Genomic DNA, 17,946 nt, shown 5'->3' with positions numbered 1-17,946 from the left:
AGCTGGACTCCATTAGTTATATTGAGCATACTGAAACCAGTAACCAACCCAGACTGCAACCAACACAGGGTGAGCTTCTATGGATACTTTAAGAAAGAAGGTCGACAGAGAGTCTAAGGAATGGGATGACCTCAAGTACATCCTTAATGGTGTGGTCTGGGCAAAAATGTCAGCACTGTGCCGTAGGCTCACCCTGGCTGGCGTGGGTGCAGCGTTCCCGTGATGAGCAGGGGAATAGTCCCTTAATGAATAAACAGTATTTGTATCCATCAGACGACAAGCCAACCATCTGAGAGCAGCCACTGAACCGTGACAGGAGGCTATATTTGAAGAGATTGGCCTTGGTTGGAACCGGTCACTCTGGGTCTTTGTGTCTATCATTGTGCGTTACAGGGGTTCTGCTTGTAGGACACCATGCGTAGCGACACTGCTCTTTCTCTCTGTTATAAAGATCATCTTCTGTGTGTGTTTGCGTTGGTGCGTGAGCATGGGTCAACAGGCCATTTTCTATGCGTCCCTCTCTGGTCCCTCTTGGGCATGCTCTTTATTAGGCTATGGATCATGGGATGGACTATTGTCGCAGCATTGAGGACCTTTTAAGCTTAGTAAGCCATAAACCCCTTCCGTATTTTTATTCTAGGAGGATATGACCTGGACACGTTATACGTGCGTATGATATACTGTAGAAAGAGACTTGACTGCTGTCCCTTCTTAAGCCACATGCATAATTCCAGGTTTTCCGCTGCAGATGTAATGTAACTGTAAGTTACTCCCCCGCTCCCTCATAACTAGTGCTTCTGCCACTAGCATGGAATATTTTTGATGCTCAGAGGTAAAGAGCTCTTGGGTATTGTATTTCAGGTCATGAATGACCATAATTGCTTTTACAGACCAATAGGCTTTTCTTATATGACCTGGTTTTAAATGTTTAATTACACTGTTTTAAAGCAAAACGCTTTCTTTTGTTACATTGAGTTGTTGTCTCAAATACAAATGAGAGCTTTCGTGCTGTGTGCAGACAATATTCTGTTCGGACTGTTTTGATGGCTTAGGTCTGTGAGTAAGATAGCGTCTGTCACATAGTGGAGTAACAGCTTGTGTTTCCATGTCTAAGTTACACTCCCTTGGAAAGACTTACCAATCAAGGCTATACCAACAGAGAGCCTGGTTAGTGTTACAGCATCTCTCAGCCTAGGAGTCTGACAGATGTCAGTGCTCTCAAGGAGCTAGATGTTGTTACAGTATGTATTTAATATAGGCATCAGGCACATAGTTGTGTGCTTTAGAATTATATTTGTGGGGTAACCTTCCAATGTGGTGTTTTGATGAATGAATTGGGTAGAGATGTTGTGTGGGAGGGTTTTGTATACGTAGCTGCAATGTAGTTTGAGCTAGAATGTGGGTCGTTCGTCTTGAAATCTGTATTACTCTGTCTCTGTGTTGTTTTCTTTGTGATGCTCTATGCTGCAATGGTTTTTACGGTTGGAATTTCCGGTAGCTTTCGATGGGAAGCGTTTGGCTTGCAGGCTAGCTTTAATGGGAGTGTGACATTTGCCAGGATGTTCTAGTGGAATGTTCTTTGTGTGGCAATGGGGTGTAGGTGGCTGTAGTGTCAGTGTGCCTGTGGGATTGGAAGGCTGTAGTATGTGCAGTGCTAGCCTGGTATCAACTGATAAGCGTCAGTCTGGTATACTTTTGCAGAAAGATATGCATCACGAGAGGTGACGCATAAATCAATACATTGGATTCAAGGCAAAAAAGTCTGTGAGTGTATATGTTTGTCTGTCTGTGAGTGTATATGTTTGTCTGTCTGTGAGTCTTTCACCAATTTACCCATTGTAGCTGTATCACCAACTTTCTTTTACCTTGAATGGAATGTATTGACTGATGCGTCAATGCCCTTGACGCACATCTAGAGGTGGAGGTGGGAGAGAGGAGGGAGGGAGAGGAATATAAAGAGAGATGAGAGGAGGGGGCGGGAGGGAAAGAAGGAGGGAGAGAAAGAGAAGGGGGCGCATGAGGGAGGGGGAGAGAGGGGGTGAATAAGGGAGTGGGAAGAGAGGAAGGAGAAAGAGAGATAGGAGAGAGAGATGGAGAGAGAGAGACAGGGACATGTCTGTCTGTGAGTTTATCTGCCTGCCTGCCTGCCTGCCTGCCTGCCTGCCTGCCTGCCTGCCTGCCTGCCTGCTTGTCTGAGTTTTTCACAATTTCACCCAATGCAGCTTTATCAGCAACTTTTGAATGCAATGTATTGACTTATGGGTCATGTCTCGTGATGCATATCTGTTTTCAGGGTGTCGTAGAGCTAGAGATGTGAAATTAAAGCTTTCTTTGGTCGTGGGAAATGTATATCTGTTTCATTGATTCAAGATTTAGTCATGTATTATGGCTAAATATATTATCTAGGTCATTGATGCCATTACGCTTTGAGGAATGGGACAGCATTTTTTTCTCTAATGAGGATCCTAGAGTTGTACTAAATGGGGGTTAGTTGGCAGGATGTCAAGTCATAATCTGTGACTTCACTTATTTATCTCAAAGTTTTTGTGCTCATAGAGAAATCTGAATTATTAAACGTTCTGGTGTTTTGACTGATCTGCTAACATATTTGGCTGATATGTGATAGATTTCAGACTTCTCATTTTGTTTGAGACTAATTGATCTTGAATATTTCATTTTCTTTTATTCTTATTCAGAGGTTTAGACAGTGGGGTGGACAGTAGGAGCCATGGGAAGCAAATACTTTACAGGACCAATTACTAAATCTCAAACAGAACTGTTGTTTGAAAAGTCAGACCAAAGACCAAAAACAGATTTGCATAATCATGTTCCCCACACACTGGAGGGACAGATATCTCTAGACGCAGCGCCAATAATTTAAGCATCATAGGATGGCTTCAGTTAAAATGTGTTACATTTCCCTTTATATTGAATGGCTGAGGTCACAGGGAATATTGCTCTGAAATTTGATAATGGCAACATTTTTGAAGTATCTCCCACCAGTTGTGACAGCCCGTATACAGCCCGTATACAACCCATAGACCTTGAGGTGATTGAGTGCAGGAGGGAGCGGATGAGGTGAACTTTCGGTATTGCGTGTCAGAGAGGGGAGTGATTTGACAACTGTAGAGAGGAAGCTAACGTTGCTCGATTTCATTTAGTCTGCAATCCATCTGCAGAGGAGTATGCCAGGTGCAAGGGAGGAAGCCATCTCTAGAGACAGAGGGTAGTAGTTTATCTGTAGATCATAAACACAGTCAGATAGATCACTTTGATCGAATTACACTAAGGGGTGTGTTTGGTCTGTCGGTAGGGGACGAGGCCAATGAGGGCATCACTTCAGGGTGGATGGAAGCATTGAGCAATAAACTGCGGGACTGGTGGATAGCTTTAGACTGGAGTGAGAGAGATGAAAGGTGTTTATAAGGAGAAAAAGTGGAAAGGAGTGGAGGCCGATGAGGAAAGAGGAGATGGAGAGGAGGTGTACAGCACGGCTGAGTGTGGATAGAGGAGGATAGGATAGAGGAGTGTCATTAAAGGGAGTGAAATCAGTCCACATCAAAGCCCCCAGTGGAGTGGCCTACCTTCTGCTCTGTGGCCAGGCGATAAGATACCTATGCTAATGTGGGAGGTGGCAGATGTTCTCATCAGTTTAATGCTTTGAAGTCGGAAATGTTATCCACATGCAGGAGGTCCCATAGACTTCCGTGGCAGAACAGGGTGAACAGTGTAGCGAACGCTAACAGTTAGTAATGGGAATCACTGAACGTCGATCAGTCAGAAACCTGAGTTCATTCATTTCCATTGATTGAGTGTGCTCGTAATGGTTTATGGTTTTTATCAATTTAGAATGATGCCATTGGGATTCAAATGCAAGGCTGCATTTAACCAGAGCTAGTTCAGTAACCTCCATCTGTTTCCCTCTCCCCCTCCATCCATGTTGTTATTCAGTTATTCATGGTAGACAATGCAGCAGATGACTGGAGGATAGCCATGACCTACGAGCGCATCTTCTTCATCTGCCTGGAGATCCTGGTGTGCGCCATCCACCCCATCCCAGGGAACTACACCTTCACCTGGACAGCGCGCCTGGCCTTCTCCTACACCCCGTCCAAGACGGACGCGGACGTGGACATCATCCTGTCCATCCCCATGTTCTTGCGGCTGTATCTCATCGCCCGCGTCATGCTGCTCCACAGCAAGCTCTTCACAGACGCCTCGTCCCGCAGCATCGGGGCGCTCAACAAGATCAACTTCAACACACGCTTCGTCATGAAGACCCTGATGACCATCTGCCCTGGCACCGTGTTGCTGGTCTTTACCATCTCGTTGTGGATCATCGCTGCGTGGACCGTGAGGGCCTGCGAGAGGTCTGGACCTGCTGCCCTATCGCTGTCACGCTATGCTGCACAAAGCACTGCATGAAACATAAATAAGACACCATGGTTTGGTCAGGGGGAACAGGCGTTAACTCGTTGTGCATCCTACTGGAGGCTTACATCCAGATATAGTGCTCCCTCCTCACATTCCCAGCCATACCACCATTTTTGTATGCAGATCTTCTGCTTGGGAATGTCAAGGGATAGACAATTATGGCCCATAGTTTACGTCTTGTTAGGCGATAGGAGAAACTGTTTACACCTTATTTATATTGCACATGAATGAGGCATGGATGTACTGTACGTATGATGTATAAGATGTGTAAGTATTTGGCAAGCTGACTCCAGGCTGACTCTATACCTTCCATTCCAGATACCATGACAACATGGACATAACCAGCAACTTCCTAGGAGCCATGTGGTTGATCTCAATCACTTTTCTAACCATTGGATATGGGGACATGGTCCCCAACACTTACTGTGGAAAAGGAGTCTGTCTCCTCACTGGTATTATGGTGAGCCCTACACTCTTACAAAAAAAGGTGCTATCTAAAACCTAAAATAAATCTTCAGCTGACCCCATAGGAGAACCCTTTGAAGAACCCTTTTTGGTTCCAGGAAGAACCCTTTCCAGGGTTCTACAGATGTCAGATCTTAATTTGACCCCTTTCATCGCAGGAGGAAAATAATCCTGCAGCAGGAGAATTTGAATATCTGAAGAAGTAGTTAGAATCGCCGCCAGGGGGGCAGCTGGAAGCAGAACTACATTGTAGGCTACCTTATGTCGGCTACGTACAGGCTACAGTGCGTCTCGTGTTAATTCTTATGTGGACTATCATAAATTAACATATTTGTAGGGTTAGATGTATTTTTCGTTAGGGAAAATCTTATTTTTGTAATCAATTGTTTTATTATATGTTGAAGGCAAGCAATAGGCAGAATACGTTATGTTGGTCGCCTCAGTGCCTGTGTGAACTTGCGGTTACACCCACTGACCGCAGCACACAAAGCCTATGCCAGAGTTAGTATGAGTTCGAATCTGGCCCACTGCCCTTTGACTCATGGATGAACGTCTATTTTTTATGAATTTATTCTGAGCGGTTACAGGGTTAAAACAGAAACAACTCAAAGGTTAACAGTTTAGGCGTTAATTCCGAGTTGTTAAGGTTAGGGCTATGGTTTGGGGAAGGCTTAAAACTAAATTATAAAATATTACACGCCTATGGATCATCAGTATTCATAGTATTCTTAGTGAACTGCCATAGAGCAGTGGTCTAAGCAGCACACTCCGAGCCTCATGAGTGCTGGGCGATATAGCGTCCAGCCTGAGTCTACATTGGGCCCACAAGTTAATTGCATTTATTTAAATGTTTTCAAGAAGTAAAACAAATAGTCTGATAATTTACACATCAGTGTCTCAGTTCAACAAAATCACCTTTGGGTAGGTTCAAATGCATAAACATTTTCATAGATTTACGAAATTAAATATTAAAGCCACACAATACAGGCTTTCAATCCAAAGACCAGAATACATAGCCTAACTATAAAGCGTGGACGAGCATCCACACTGGAGGAAAGTATATCGTTCTACAGTAGTGCTACATCTGTCAATCAACTGATGGCCCAAATCAGCTCATCAACTCTGACAGGGAAACACAGTAGCATATTATCCGTTTTCACATCTTTCATTAGGTGACAATGATAGGCTAACGGGTAGCCTACAGAATGTAGCCTATTGGAATATAATCAAATAAAAAGGGGCCTATTGCAGCCATCGATGGCACTAGATTATCGCCAGCTGATGTCTCGTTAAACCATCAATATGCTCTAAATTCACCTTCACAGCTGATCTCAATTGCAACCTTTATTGGTCACCTCTACTGCTGCCTGAAATATGACGTCGGTGTTACCTTAGTCCTGCTTGCAACCAAAGTAAATCGAGATATGTTCGCCCTCTGGCTGGTACTGTAATCAGAACAACTTAGTCCTTTTTAACAAACTAGGGGCAAATCATCTATTTGACAAGGATTCCGTACAATAATAATAAAGTGTTTCCTAGTTTACCACGGCAAATCTACCGTGGTAATTTACCCGACTCTTTGTATGAATGGAAACTAATGTTGGTGTAGACTATTGTTATTATTTTATTAGTTTCCTATTCATGTTATCCAAAAAGGTCTGGTAAGGTCATTTCTTATCAAGATCGGGGGTAAAATATACAGCGTACAACTGGTGACCGTATCAGCGTGTGTGCGCCCGGTCAAACCCTCCCCTAACCCTGGCTCCAGATAACACTGGGCCAATTGTGCGCCACCTCATGGGTCTCCCGGTCGTGGCTGGCAGCGACACAGCCCAGGATTGAACCCGGGTCTGTAGTAACGCCTCAGGCACTGCAACACAGTGCCTTAGACCGCTGTGCCACTTGGGAGGCAATTGAAATCAATTTTGACCTTAGGCTACACTTGACACTTAGCCTAGTGGAGACCAATATCTATCTGGTGTTATCAAGCTATGTAAAACAACGGTTATTGATGTTTATGGCTGCAATTCAGATACATTTTTGTACATTTTAATGTTGCTGTAATAGGACCCTAGGCCTAGCGTTTGAGCGAGGGAGAGAGAAAATGATTTTGATAGCAAGCCCTGATCCAAATGACTCGACTGCCCCCGCATGGAGAGAAAGAGAACTGCTCTTTATCAGGTACTCGCAAGGCTCAATTGAATTTCCTGATGCAGCAGGAAAATTCTCTGTGCCAAAAGAGTGATGAAGTTAAGATCCGACATCTGTACATGGAACCCAATGGGGTCCTATGGGGACAGCAGGATAACCATTTTGGAAACGTTTTTTTTCTTAGAGTTTATTGCAGAAATTATATTACATTCTCATGCCACTGCGGCTCTCTTTTTCAGTGCTGCTTATGAGGTAATTTTTAAAAATCTAGCCCTTGGGTATCTGACTTTTTTTTTAAACCTTACAATATTTATTTTTTTAAATCTCTGGTGGGGTGGCAGTGCAGATTCATGTATATTCAGAGGATATTGTTTTGAGAATCTTTTTTTAAAGCATCATTTCCTAATATTATGCTTCTAAAAGTAGGTTAAATCTTTTTAAACGTTCACAATAAAGTCAACCTCTGTAACAGTGTCTATTTATTTTTCCTCCCAGGGAGCTGGCTGCACAGCCTTGGTGGTGGCTGTGGTTGCAAAGAAACTGGAGTTAACCAAAGCTGAAAAACATGTTCATAATTTTATGATGGACACCCAGTTGACAAAAAGAGTAAGTAAATACTTTACTTGCATGTCGTTTTTCATTTAAAAATTTGAAAGAATAATCTCAGCTGCCCCGTTTCCCTATTGTGCAGCATTTCAGGAAGACCAAGCATGGTTGAACATGAGTACAGTATGTTTTCCATTACATTAGGAGTATTTTATTTACCATGAACGGTGTTTCTAACCCTACTCTTTGTGTGTCAGGTGAAAAACACAGCTGCAAATGTACTCAGGGAGACGTGGCTCATCTACAAGAACACCAAGCTGGTCAGGAAGATGGACCACGCCAGAGTCAGGAAGCACCAGAGGAAATTCCTCCAAGCCATTCATCAGTAGGTACCCTGCCTAAAACTCTGCTCCTGGCAGTGTGGTAAATACATATTCCACCTTGGTATCTGCAGTCTCACACTTTCTCATACATACAGTATCAAAGATCAGAATATGAACCTGAGATCTGAATTGTTTGACACCTGTAGCCCAAATCTATATTTACAATGTGGAATATTTACCGTTTTTCTTTTTTCTTGCTCATTTCACTCTATTGTTGTGTAATATTGATAAGTTGGAAGGGTGTCAGGAAGTGTTTAGCTCCAAAACATGTCAGATGTGCCCTCTTAACAGCTCAGTGGTCAATACTGTGGGATTTCTAAACGGCAGTTACACAAATTATGCAGATGATATGCAAATCGAATGTATTTACTTCTCTTTTGAGAAATAATGAATTATAGAAACAGTCATGCTAAATGAGTATGCACAAACATTTCCAGAAACCCTCATAGGTCAATGATCTAACTTTAAAGTTGACTTGGTAGTAAGATCATTCTGATGCTAACTGATCAATTCTATATCATTATATAATGACGTTTTAGTGGTGTTATTGTGCTACTGCAAAGTGGTGGGCTATAATTGCAAAGTAGTCATTCAATCTTTTTTATTGAAAGCAATTTACTCATTAGATCAGGAGAATGTAAAATGACTGGGAGATCTTTCTCAATTGCTGATAACTTATCTGCACTTAATTACTGGTTGTCTAATCTAGTATCTTCAAAGCAACTGTAAACCATGACAGGAAGGACCCAGACCCTTTTTACCATAACCTAAACTATTCATGATAAACTCTTGAGGACCATTTTCACTCCCCTGCCTTCTCAGCGGTGGCAGTAAAACCTCTCATCTTTCTCTCTCTCTCGCTCCCTCTTCCCTCCCCCTCTATCTCATCCTGCATCACCATGATGTAAGGAACTGCCAGTTCTATTGCGTGTCAAGATGACTGTGAGTGTCTTTGTTGTGTACCTAAAGTCTGAGTCAAATGTCATGCTGACCTCTGGGCCTACACTCTGAGTTGTTCCTTTAGCATGTATCCTTATGATTAGCCGGTTTACCTGTCAGGTAGTTTCTTAGACAGTCTACAGGGAGAATGCAAGTGCTCTCTCTAAAACCCTATTGATTTTCATGTCCTCTCCTCTTGGTGTACCGAAGCTGTCTTACAAGCCAAAGCCTACTTCTAACATTGTATTTTCCCCCTTTTATCTACGCAACTGACTATCATATCAAACGCAATGAGATATTTTTCCTCTTTTGAGATCAGATTTGGTTTACATTACTATGATGACTAGGGTCTGATTGTAATCATATGCTATGGTGAAAATGTTCTCTTGTTTGATATATTTTCTGTGATGTGTTAACGGGTCTGCGGGGTCTCCTGTGTGGAGCTTTTCATTTGCTCATGATTCGGTTCTTCGTGCGTCGTTTACCATGATGACATTAAGAGTTTCGATTTTTGAAAGGGATTCCAGGTAGAGAGTATTGGCTGCTTCTGCTGCAACCCCCATCCGAAATGCGGCTGTTATATAGGCTTCTGTCATAGTTGCGCAGGCAGAGTTACTATGTCCTTTATAGCTGAGTTCAGGCTATTTGTGGTAATGACAGCATATCATGTCATCCTCTTCTCTAGGATGAGCTAATAATGGGAAACCCTCAGAGCTTTGGCAGAATCTCCACAGGACCAGATTCAGTTGTAAAATGCCACTTCCACTACTTTGTTCATGGGCATGACCATCTCACCTTTTATACAGGCTCAGTAAGCTGTATGAAGAGGGAGTGGGTCTTAGCAGAGGAGTTGGGGTTCAGAAAGCACCTCCTGGTGTGTGTTTAGTGATGCCTGTGGCCTCAGCTGCAGGGTTCAGCTCCAAGTGTGGGCTGCCTGGGAGGATGTACATACACTGTGTTATGAAGAGTCAGTGGCCACAGAGAGGGTGTGCCTGGGAGCATGCTCATCCCTCAAATGGAGCTGTATCGCATTAGTGGAAACCAAGACTGTTCTCAGGGCAGGTCTGCCAGTTTTGACTAGCAGAAGCGACTTTTCATAGCAGGTTCGGATAATTAACGTGGTAGGTTAGGAGAATTAGGTTAGGGTTAGGAAAAGACTTAAGGTTAGCTAAAATTGTCCCTGACGCAACTCGAACATACCTAGCTACAACCAAACTGTCCTGAGAACAGTCTTGGTTTGCTCAAGTGGAGGGCTGGAGAGGGGTCAGTGACCTTTTCTTGAAGCAATAGTGGTGGGAAAGTATGAATAATCCCTATGCTTCCTCCTCTGGCCTGAGCCATATCAATCGCCCTCCACCAATAGCATTTAGGGGACAGGTCCGAGGGGAGGAGGAGGTAACTTTGTCTTTTTCCATGGTCTCTGCAGTGTTCCTGGGAAAACCAAGATAAATGTTAGCTAGAGAACGTGTCAGACTGCCACGGCTGTCTGTCTGGTCATTGGTTCGCTCAGTGAGGCTGGTCTGACAGTACTGCATGTCTGATAAACTGGGCTGGTCTGTAGGGGAGGATTAGGGCAGGACCTCGGGGAGTAGCTAGCAGGGGCCTGATCAGAATAATGTGACAGGAATATTGACGTTTTAAACCCCATGATTCCTTGGTTATCTGCTGTGAGGTAAAAAGATACTGCTGCCTCCCGAGTGGCGCAGTGGTCCGCCACTAGAGATCCTGGTTCGAGTCCAGGCTCTGTCGCAGCCGGCCGCGACCGGGAGACCCATGGGGTGGTGCACAATTGGCCCAGCGTAGTCCGGGTTAGGGGAGGGTTTGGCCGGCAGGGATGTTCTTGTCCCATTGCGCACTAGCGACTCCTGTGGCGGGCCGGGCGCAATGCACGCTGACATGGTCGCCAGATGTACGGTGTTTCCTCCGACACATTGGTGCGGCTGGTTAAGCGGACAGTGTGTCTTGGCTGGGTTGTGTTTTGGAGGATGCACGGCTCTCGACCTCTCGCTGCAACTCCGTATGGGAGTTGCAGCGATGGGACAAGACTGTAACTACCAATTGGATACCACGAAATTGGGGAGAAAAAGGGGGTAAAAAAAAGATGCTGCTGATAGTGATGATGGTATTAAGTCGATGTTAGGGTTGTTATTCAAAATGACAGCTGTGGGATTCAGGTTGCAGTACCCAGGCCTGAACTGGAGACTGATCCTGCCATCTGGATGCATTTATCTGATGTTGTAATAACTCATTTGTCAATTTTATGTTTCCTTTTTTTTCCTGTTTGTGTCGACAATGCAATAGAGCTCGAAAGTAAGTCTTCGCCTCACATGTAGCTACAGAAATGTTGTGTGCATGCAAATGAGAGCTTGCCTTTTTGACTCAGTGATGTGACAAAAAAATTACACTCCTTCATTTGATAAGTGAAATTCATACCATAGCTACACATTTCGATTTCCCATCGAGTAATGATTGATCACACAATGTCACATAATGTAAATTTGTCAGGAACACTATATTTCATTTGATATAGTTACACAACACCGTTAAAATTGGAATTTGTCTTTTAGATCATTACCTGAACAGCATGAGGATTAGGCCAAAATAAGTGAATATGATGAACTAGTGACTAGCCTACAAAAACTCAGCATGGTATATTTAGACAAAGCAAGACATCTCGATCAATTCTGCCCTACTTTTCTTCTATCAAAGCGTTACACATCTGCCAATTAAACATCAATGCTAATGTTTCCATGTATCTTCCTTTGATGAATTTCAATTATGGGTGATGGAGGGTGTTATTCTTTCCATTGTTGCATGAATTTGATATTTAATCAGAAAGCAAGCCGCTGATTAAACTCCAATGAACTGTGCTTTCATGAACCGAAGGATGACCACTAGTGCTTGAGGAGAGGCTTACTTTAATAACGACAGAATAGAATATATCTGTCTAGGTCAGTGTTTACTCCCCCTATCAATCTGCCTTGGCTACATTAACCAGGGCTTGGGGTCATCTTTCGCCTTGTGAAACCACTGTGACGTCGGTTACAGTTGCATTCCCTCCATTTCTCTCTTGGATGACTGGTAGCAACAAAGACAGTGTCCATTATGAATGCGCCAGTAGAATTCACAGATTTATTGAACCTTTATTTATCCAGTTAGTCTCATTGAGATAAAAATCTATTTTTCAACGGAGACCTGGTATGTAGCTCATAGCTGCACCGAGCTAGCCACACTCTCCTTAGTCTAGTGTAATGGCCTTAGTTTATCACATTGGTGTGACGCATTTGTCTAGCTACACCTAGCATGATGCATGTACACAGCCAGATGTTTTACAATATGTTGGAGGAGATGAGAGGATTATTTGGCAGGCACACAGACCATCCTCTGTATAATGCAGTTTGACAGTCCCCTGGAGCCTGCACCCATCCAGGAGGCAGGGATGAGAGGCAGGAGGGAGGTTGATGTACAGAAGGAAGCGGGACAGGAAGCAGCATGCGTCCGTTAGCTTGGTAACTCAGTGCAGGTGTGAGACAGGGACACGACCTTAGAGGGGAAGGTCGGGGTAAGCCTCCGGGATCTTGTCCTGCTTTAAAGACATTGTGCTATAACTGACACAGCATGAATGCCAGTAGTCAGGCCGGGGCAGGGCAGAGTCGGGCTGCAGAACGGCCTGTCCATTACACTGAAGACCATTTTTGGATCAGTCTTTTCACAGCGAGGTAAACAGGGGTCATGACAAAGAGCATCCCAGAGAAAATCTATGGTGCACCACTATTGAGATTGCCTTAAAGAATTCAAAAGGGCATTGAAAAGCTTAGTATAGCTGTTTTCCCCCTGATGAATAGCAAAGCAGATAAGCACCAATTGAAATACCAGGACCGCACAGGAACACTGAATCACAGAAGGACATAGAATATTGAGCATGAGTGGGCAGGATGCTTTCACATTATGACCCCAGCTTCCTGCCTGCCTTGTTCATCAACACCATTTGACAGCTATTGGTCATCCAACCGTGAAATGCAGAATTCTGACAAGTCTAACATCTTTACTGCACAAACATTTTAATGTTGATTCGCTCATGTCTTTCACTCTGGTAACTTTTCTCCTTTCAATTTGCCAGATTACTTGAACAATAAAAGTGCTATTTTTGCAATAACATTGGCTAGTTGTTTTAGAATGTGCTTCTTTTGGACCATACAGCTACCCCTCACTAGCCGTTGAGGCATCGTCCTTTGCCTGTAGTGTCCTTCAGTGGCTCCTGTAGTGCCCCTTGTTGCTCTGACCTGTCATCTAGCTCCACACATTTCTGCCTTTGTATTGCAATGCCTAACAATGATGCTCCATTGCATGAGACTAGATGAATCTGAGCCTATTAGCAGAGGGTCCCTGAAGACCCCTCGTGTTCTCCTCCTTGTTCTATGGTGCTGTACACCCTCAAATTCAGTCTAATTAGAGCCGCTAACTCAAAGCCCATCTCATCAGTTTATACAATTAGTCTGAGAGCATTGGGTTTTATCTGAAAGAAAAACTGGTCACAAGGGCTATGATACTGTCATGCCTCCAGCTCACTGTGTGTGTTGGTCTCATTCTGATTTAGCATGCAAAACGGGTGGTTGCAGGGTGGGGGGAAGAACTCTTGATATCCCGAGTACAGTTGCTGTTTTTGACTCCCCAGTGAGTGTGGGTGATAAACATTTGCTTTAGTAGCCTAATTAAACTGGATATTTGAATTATTTAAGCCAGCTGTATGGATTAAAGCAAGTTACTAATTTCACTCTGGCTCTTGAAGAAGTGTATTTTTGTGTTTTTAACTGGTCTGCATCACCAAGACAGAAAGGCCTCATACCAGCTGGATGAGTTTCTCACTATGTAACAATGTAGCATATCACTGTTAGTAACTAGGTCATTTTACATAAGATACAGTACCAGGTGGATGTTCTCTTTGATCAATAACTGGTATACTACATAAAGCTGCATCTTTACTGTAATCTTGATCCTTTTTATGATAACATTTTTCATATTTTATCATTAAATTATATTTTACAATGCTGTATTTATGTTGAACAATGAATTAATACCCGCTTTTGTGTGGAGTTTGGCTATCACAGCACTTTAGTTGGAATAGCTCAGATTGATTAAGTATCTTTCTATTTTGAGAATGAAAATAATCTAACTTGAATTACTTGAAGGTGGATTAAGTAATTCACAAGAATCAAACAGAAACGTCTTCCAGGTGTTTGGATGAAGCTTTTAGCATGTGTATAAATGTTTGCTATGGTTAGAAAACCAGGTCCCACAACTTAGTATAGTTTATATACTGCATTAATCGTTTATTTCAGCTAAATCCCATTGCAACAGATTGTATCTACCTAGTTGAGCCCTTGTATATGTCTTTGTTTCTAGAGTTCAGGGGCTGGAGATTTACTGCAGTAATAGACACATTCTCCTCTCTGGCAGCTTCTCCACTCTGGTCTTCACTTGCATGCAGTCAATCAAACTGTCTGAAACCAATCCTGCATTCTCTACACACATCCTGTGCATGTCCTAGGAGTGAGTGTATTCCTTCTGTGTGAACAGATTTGTTAAACCCATCTTTACCGAATAGATACATTTGTTGGGTTCTGAATGGTCTTCTGTTCAGATTGAGAAGTGTTAAAATGGAGCAACGCAAGCTGAATGACCAAGCAAACTCACTAGTGGACCTTGCAAAGGTAAGCTGGACTGACAAACGTCACATATTCCAGTTTATTTTGGTTGTGAAGTTTGGTTGTGCATTTGGATTGATCTCTATCTAACCCACTTTTTGATTTGAAGGATTCCATGTGATACATGTGATATCAATGCATTGGGGGAATTAATAACACATTTTCATATAAATAAACAAAGTCTACAGGTGTCAAATAAACAGACTTTCCATATGAATGTTAAGAAGAACCAGTTGTGTAATGTCATTGAAAGAAAATAAGATGCATTATATTTCTACTTCTTGAACTGGGTGCAGGACAGCCTGGTCCCAGATCTGTTTGTGCTCTTGCCAACTCATTGGCATGACAATGAGTGACAAGGAGTTGGCATGATGGCACATTAACAGACTGGCTCTCAGGCTAGATGCAGGAATGTTGTTGGTGGAAACATACAGTATCTTGGTTTCAAAGATTATAGAACGATATACATACTGTTAGGGGTGGAAAAGGGGGGGAAATCCCTATGGGAACCCTCCAATGTAAACTCAGTGCATTTGTACATGTCAAAATGATTAATGAAAATGAACTATATGTAAAAATGCACATTTTTGCATGTCAAAATAACTTCCCAGAGGGAACCTGGTTTCCCCAGGTTCCCTCCATCTCCACCCCTTGTTGTAGGTGAAAACCTACAGTATCTTTGTTTTAAAGATTATATAAAGGAATGCATATTATTTTATGCGATCAGGATACCCATCCTGATGGGTACATCAAACTAATGTACCTTTAGGTTTGGTTTCCCAGACTTAGATTAAGCCTAGTCCTGGATTAAAAAGCATGGTCAAGGAGAATCTTGAAATGGCTTTTTAGTCCAGGAGTTTTCTTCATTTGTGTCTGGGAAGCCACCCCTTGATGGTATTGAACACATTGCTATCTTTCAACAAATCTCTCTTTGGTGGTGATCTTGTGACTACAGACGTTGACACACCTTAGGGAAGGACTAGGCAGAGAGCTAGACTGACGCAACAAAAAAACACAGTATACTAACCTGGAAAGGGCGACACGCTGTGAGTCCGATGTGAGGATTCAGCCAGAAACAATGACAGAGGAAGGGAGAGAGAGAACTGACATTCAAATGTCCACCACGGTCAAATTGGTTTCAGGCCACCATGCCACATAATAAATTAGGTAGTTAATATCACCCTATCACAGAGTGCTACGAAGGCTCACAGTGAGTTAGGAGAGGGTTAAGATTGGGGAAGATGACTAGTACAGCCCATTCTGCCATCTTTAATCAATGTCATAAGTGGCTCTCGCCATCAGAGGGCAGCATAGCATTAATCATCACAGTACATGAGCTCCCCGTGGATAGATGGAGATGTATAATGGAACTTAAAATAACTTTGGCAGCTGCATAGCCTTTGCCAAGCTATGAGAAATCCCTCACATAGCAGTGGTTTCCCTACAGTTGTAGCAATTTCGGGCACAACATAAAGCATTTGGGGCTCCCGAGTGGCGCAGCGGTCAAAGGCACTGCATCTCAGAGCTTGAGGCGTCACAACAGACACCCTGGTTCAAATCCAAGCTGTATCACAACCGGCTGTGATTGGGAGTCCCATAGGGCGGTGCACAATTGGCCCAGCGTCGTCTGGGTTTGGCTGGTGTAGGCTGTCATTGAAATAAGAGTTTGTTCTTAACTGACTTGCCTAAATAAATAAATATATTAATACAGGATACATTAATAGTGTGGTAGGCCTACAATTACAGTATCCTAAACACTTTTTTCAGCATTTGTCCTCAAACTGAATTACCATTTCATTAATGAAAATGCAGGATATTTATTTATTTTAATTTTCTACACTTTGTTTTACGGAGTCAGTTGGTAGCCATTATAATTTCAGCTACTTGGGGTTTTGGGTATAAATTGGGTCAAAGGCCTATGTATACCCACACGTCCAGTTTCCTAGACCCAGAGTCGGCTAAATCTGGGTCAGTGAAATCAGCCCACAATTACACAAGCATTTCTGTGCCTCAACTGAATATACTTACAGTTCTGGTCTACCCTTCACTGAGTACTGGTCATATTTTATTAGTGTTATATTATAAAGATTGAATGCATTCCCAGTTTAATTTGTTTATGATGAACTGAGTCAAGAGTATGCCTCTGTTAATCTACAGTTGAAATAGGAAGTTTACATACACTTAGGTTGGAGTCATCAAAACTCGTTTTTCAACCACTCCACAAATTTCTTGTTAACAAACTATAGTTTTGGGGAGTCGGCTAGGACATCTACTTTGTGCATGACACAAGTAATTTTTCCTACAATTGTTTACAGACAGATTATTTCACTTATAATTCACTATCACAATTCCAGTGGGTCAGAAGTTTACATACGCTAAGTTGACTGTGCCTTTAAACAGCTTGGAAAATTCCAGAAAATGATGCCATGGCTTTAGAAAAGGCTGATAGGCTAATTGACATAATTTGAGTCAATTGGAGGTGTACCTGTGGATGTATTTCAAGGCCTACCTTCAAACTCAGTGCCTCTTTGCTTGACATCATGGGAAAATCAAAAGAAATCAGCCAAGACCGCAGAAAAACAATTGTAGACCTCCACAAGTCTGGTTCATCCTTGGGAGCAATTTCCAAACGCCTGAAGGTACCACGTTCATCTGTACAAACAATAGTACGCAAGTATGAACACCATGGGACCACGCAGCCGTCATACCGCTCAAGAAGGAGACGTAGTCTGTCTCCTCGAGATGGGTGTACTTTGGTGTGAAAAGTGCAAATCAATCCCAGAACAACAGCAAAGGACCTTGTGAAGATGCTGGAGGAAACAGGTACAAAAGTATCTATATTCACAGTAAAACGAGTCCTATAGCAACAACCTAAAAGGCCGCTCAGCAAGGAAGAAGCCAATGCCCCAAAACCGCCATAAAAAAGCCAGACTGGTTTGCAACTGCACATGGGGACAAAGATCATACTTTTTGGAGAAATGTCCTCTGGTCTGATGAAACAAAATTAGAACTGTTTGGCCATAATGACCATTGTTATGTTTGGAGGGGAAAGGGGGAGGCTTGCAAGCTGAAGAACACCATCCCAACCGTGAAGCACGGGGGTGGCAACATCATGTTGTGGGGGTGCTTTGCTGCAGGAGGGACTGGTGCACTTCACAAAATAGATGGCACCATGAGGAAGGAAAAATTGTGGATATATTGAAGCAACATCTCAAGACATCAGTCAGGAAGTTAAAGCTTGTTCACAAATGGGTCTTCCAAATTGACAATGACCCCAAGCATACTTCCAAAGTTGTGGCAAAATGGCTTAAGGACAACAAAGT

The 17,946-nt window shown here is 42.9% G+C and overlaps 1 protein-coding gene across 4 annotated transcripts in view; it reads left to right on the top strand.

Moving 5' to 3' along the window:
* kcnn2 (potassium calcium-activated channel subfamily N member 2) overlaps window positions 1-17,946 on the top strand; it is a 31,397-nt gene that overhangs the window by 9,141 nt on the left and 4,310 nt on the right. Inside the window, exons 3-8 of one of the 4 annotated variants that reach the window (XM_029709176.1) lie at window positions 3,952-4,370; window positions 4,753-4,894; window positions 7,546-7,656; window positions 7,854-7,981; window positions 11,220-11,228; window positions 14,560-14,629. In XM_029709176.1, the coding sequence (XP_029565036.1) occupies window positions 3,952-4,370; window positions 4,753-4,894; window positions 7,546-7,656; window positions 7,854-7,981; window positions 11,220-11,228; window positions 14,560-14,629 (879 nt within the window). Of the gene's footprint in view, window positions 1-3,951; window positions 4,371-4,752; window positions 4,895-7,545; window positions 7,657-7,853; window positions 7,982-11,219; window positions 11,229-14,523; window positions 14,630-17,946 lie in introns of all 4 variants that reach the window. The other 3 variants (XM_029709175.1, XM_029709177.1, XM_029709178.1) reach the window with 3 other exon arrangements.

This window comes from Salmo trutta, chromosome 23, assembly GCF_901001165.1.
Source record: "Salmo trutta chromosome 23, fSalTru1.1, whole genome shotgun sequence".
Lineage (NCBI taxonomy): Eukaryota > Metazoa > Chordata > Actinopteri > Salmoniformes > Salmonidae > Salmo > Salmo trutta.
Note: the sequence above shows the minus strand (reverse complement) of the source record. Positions and strands in the feature narration are given on the sequence as shown.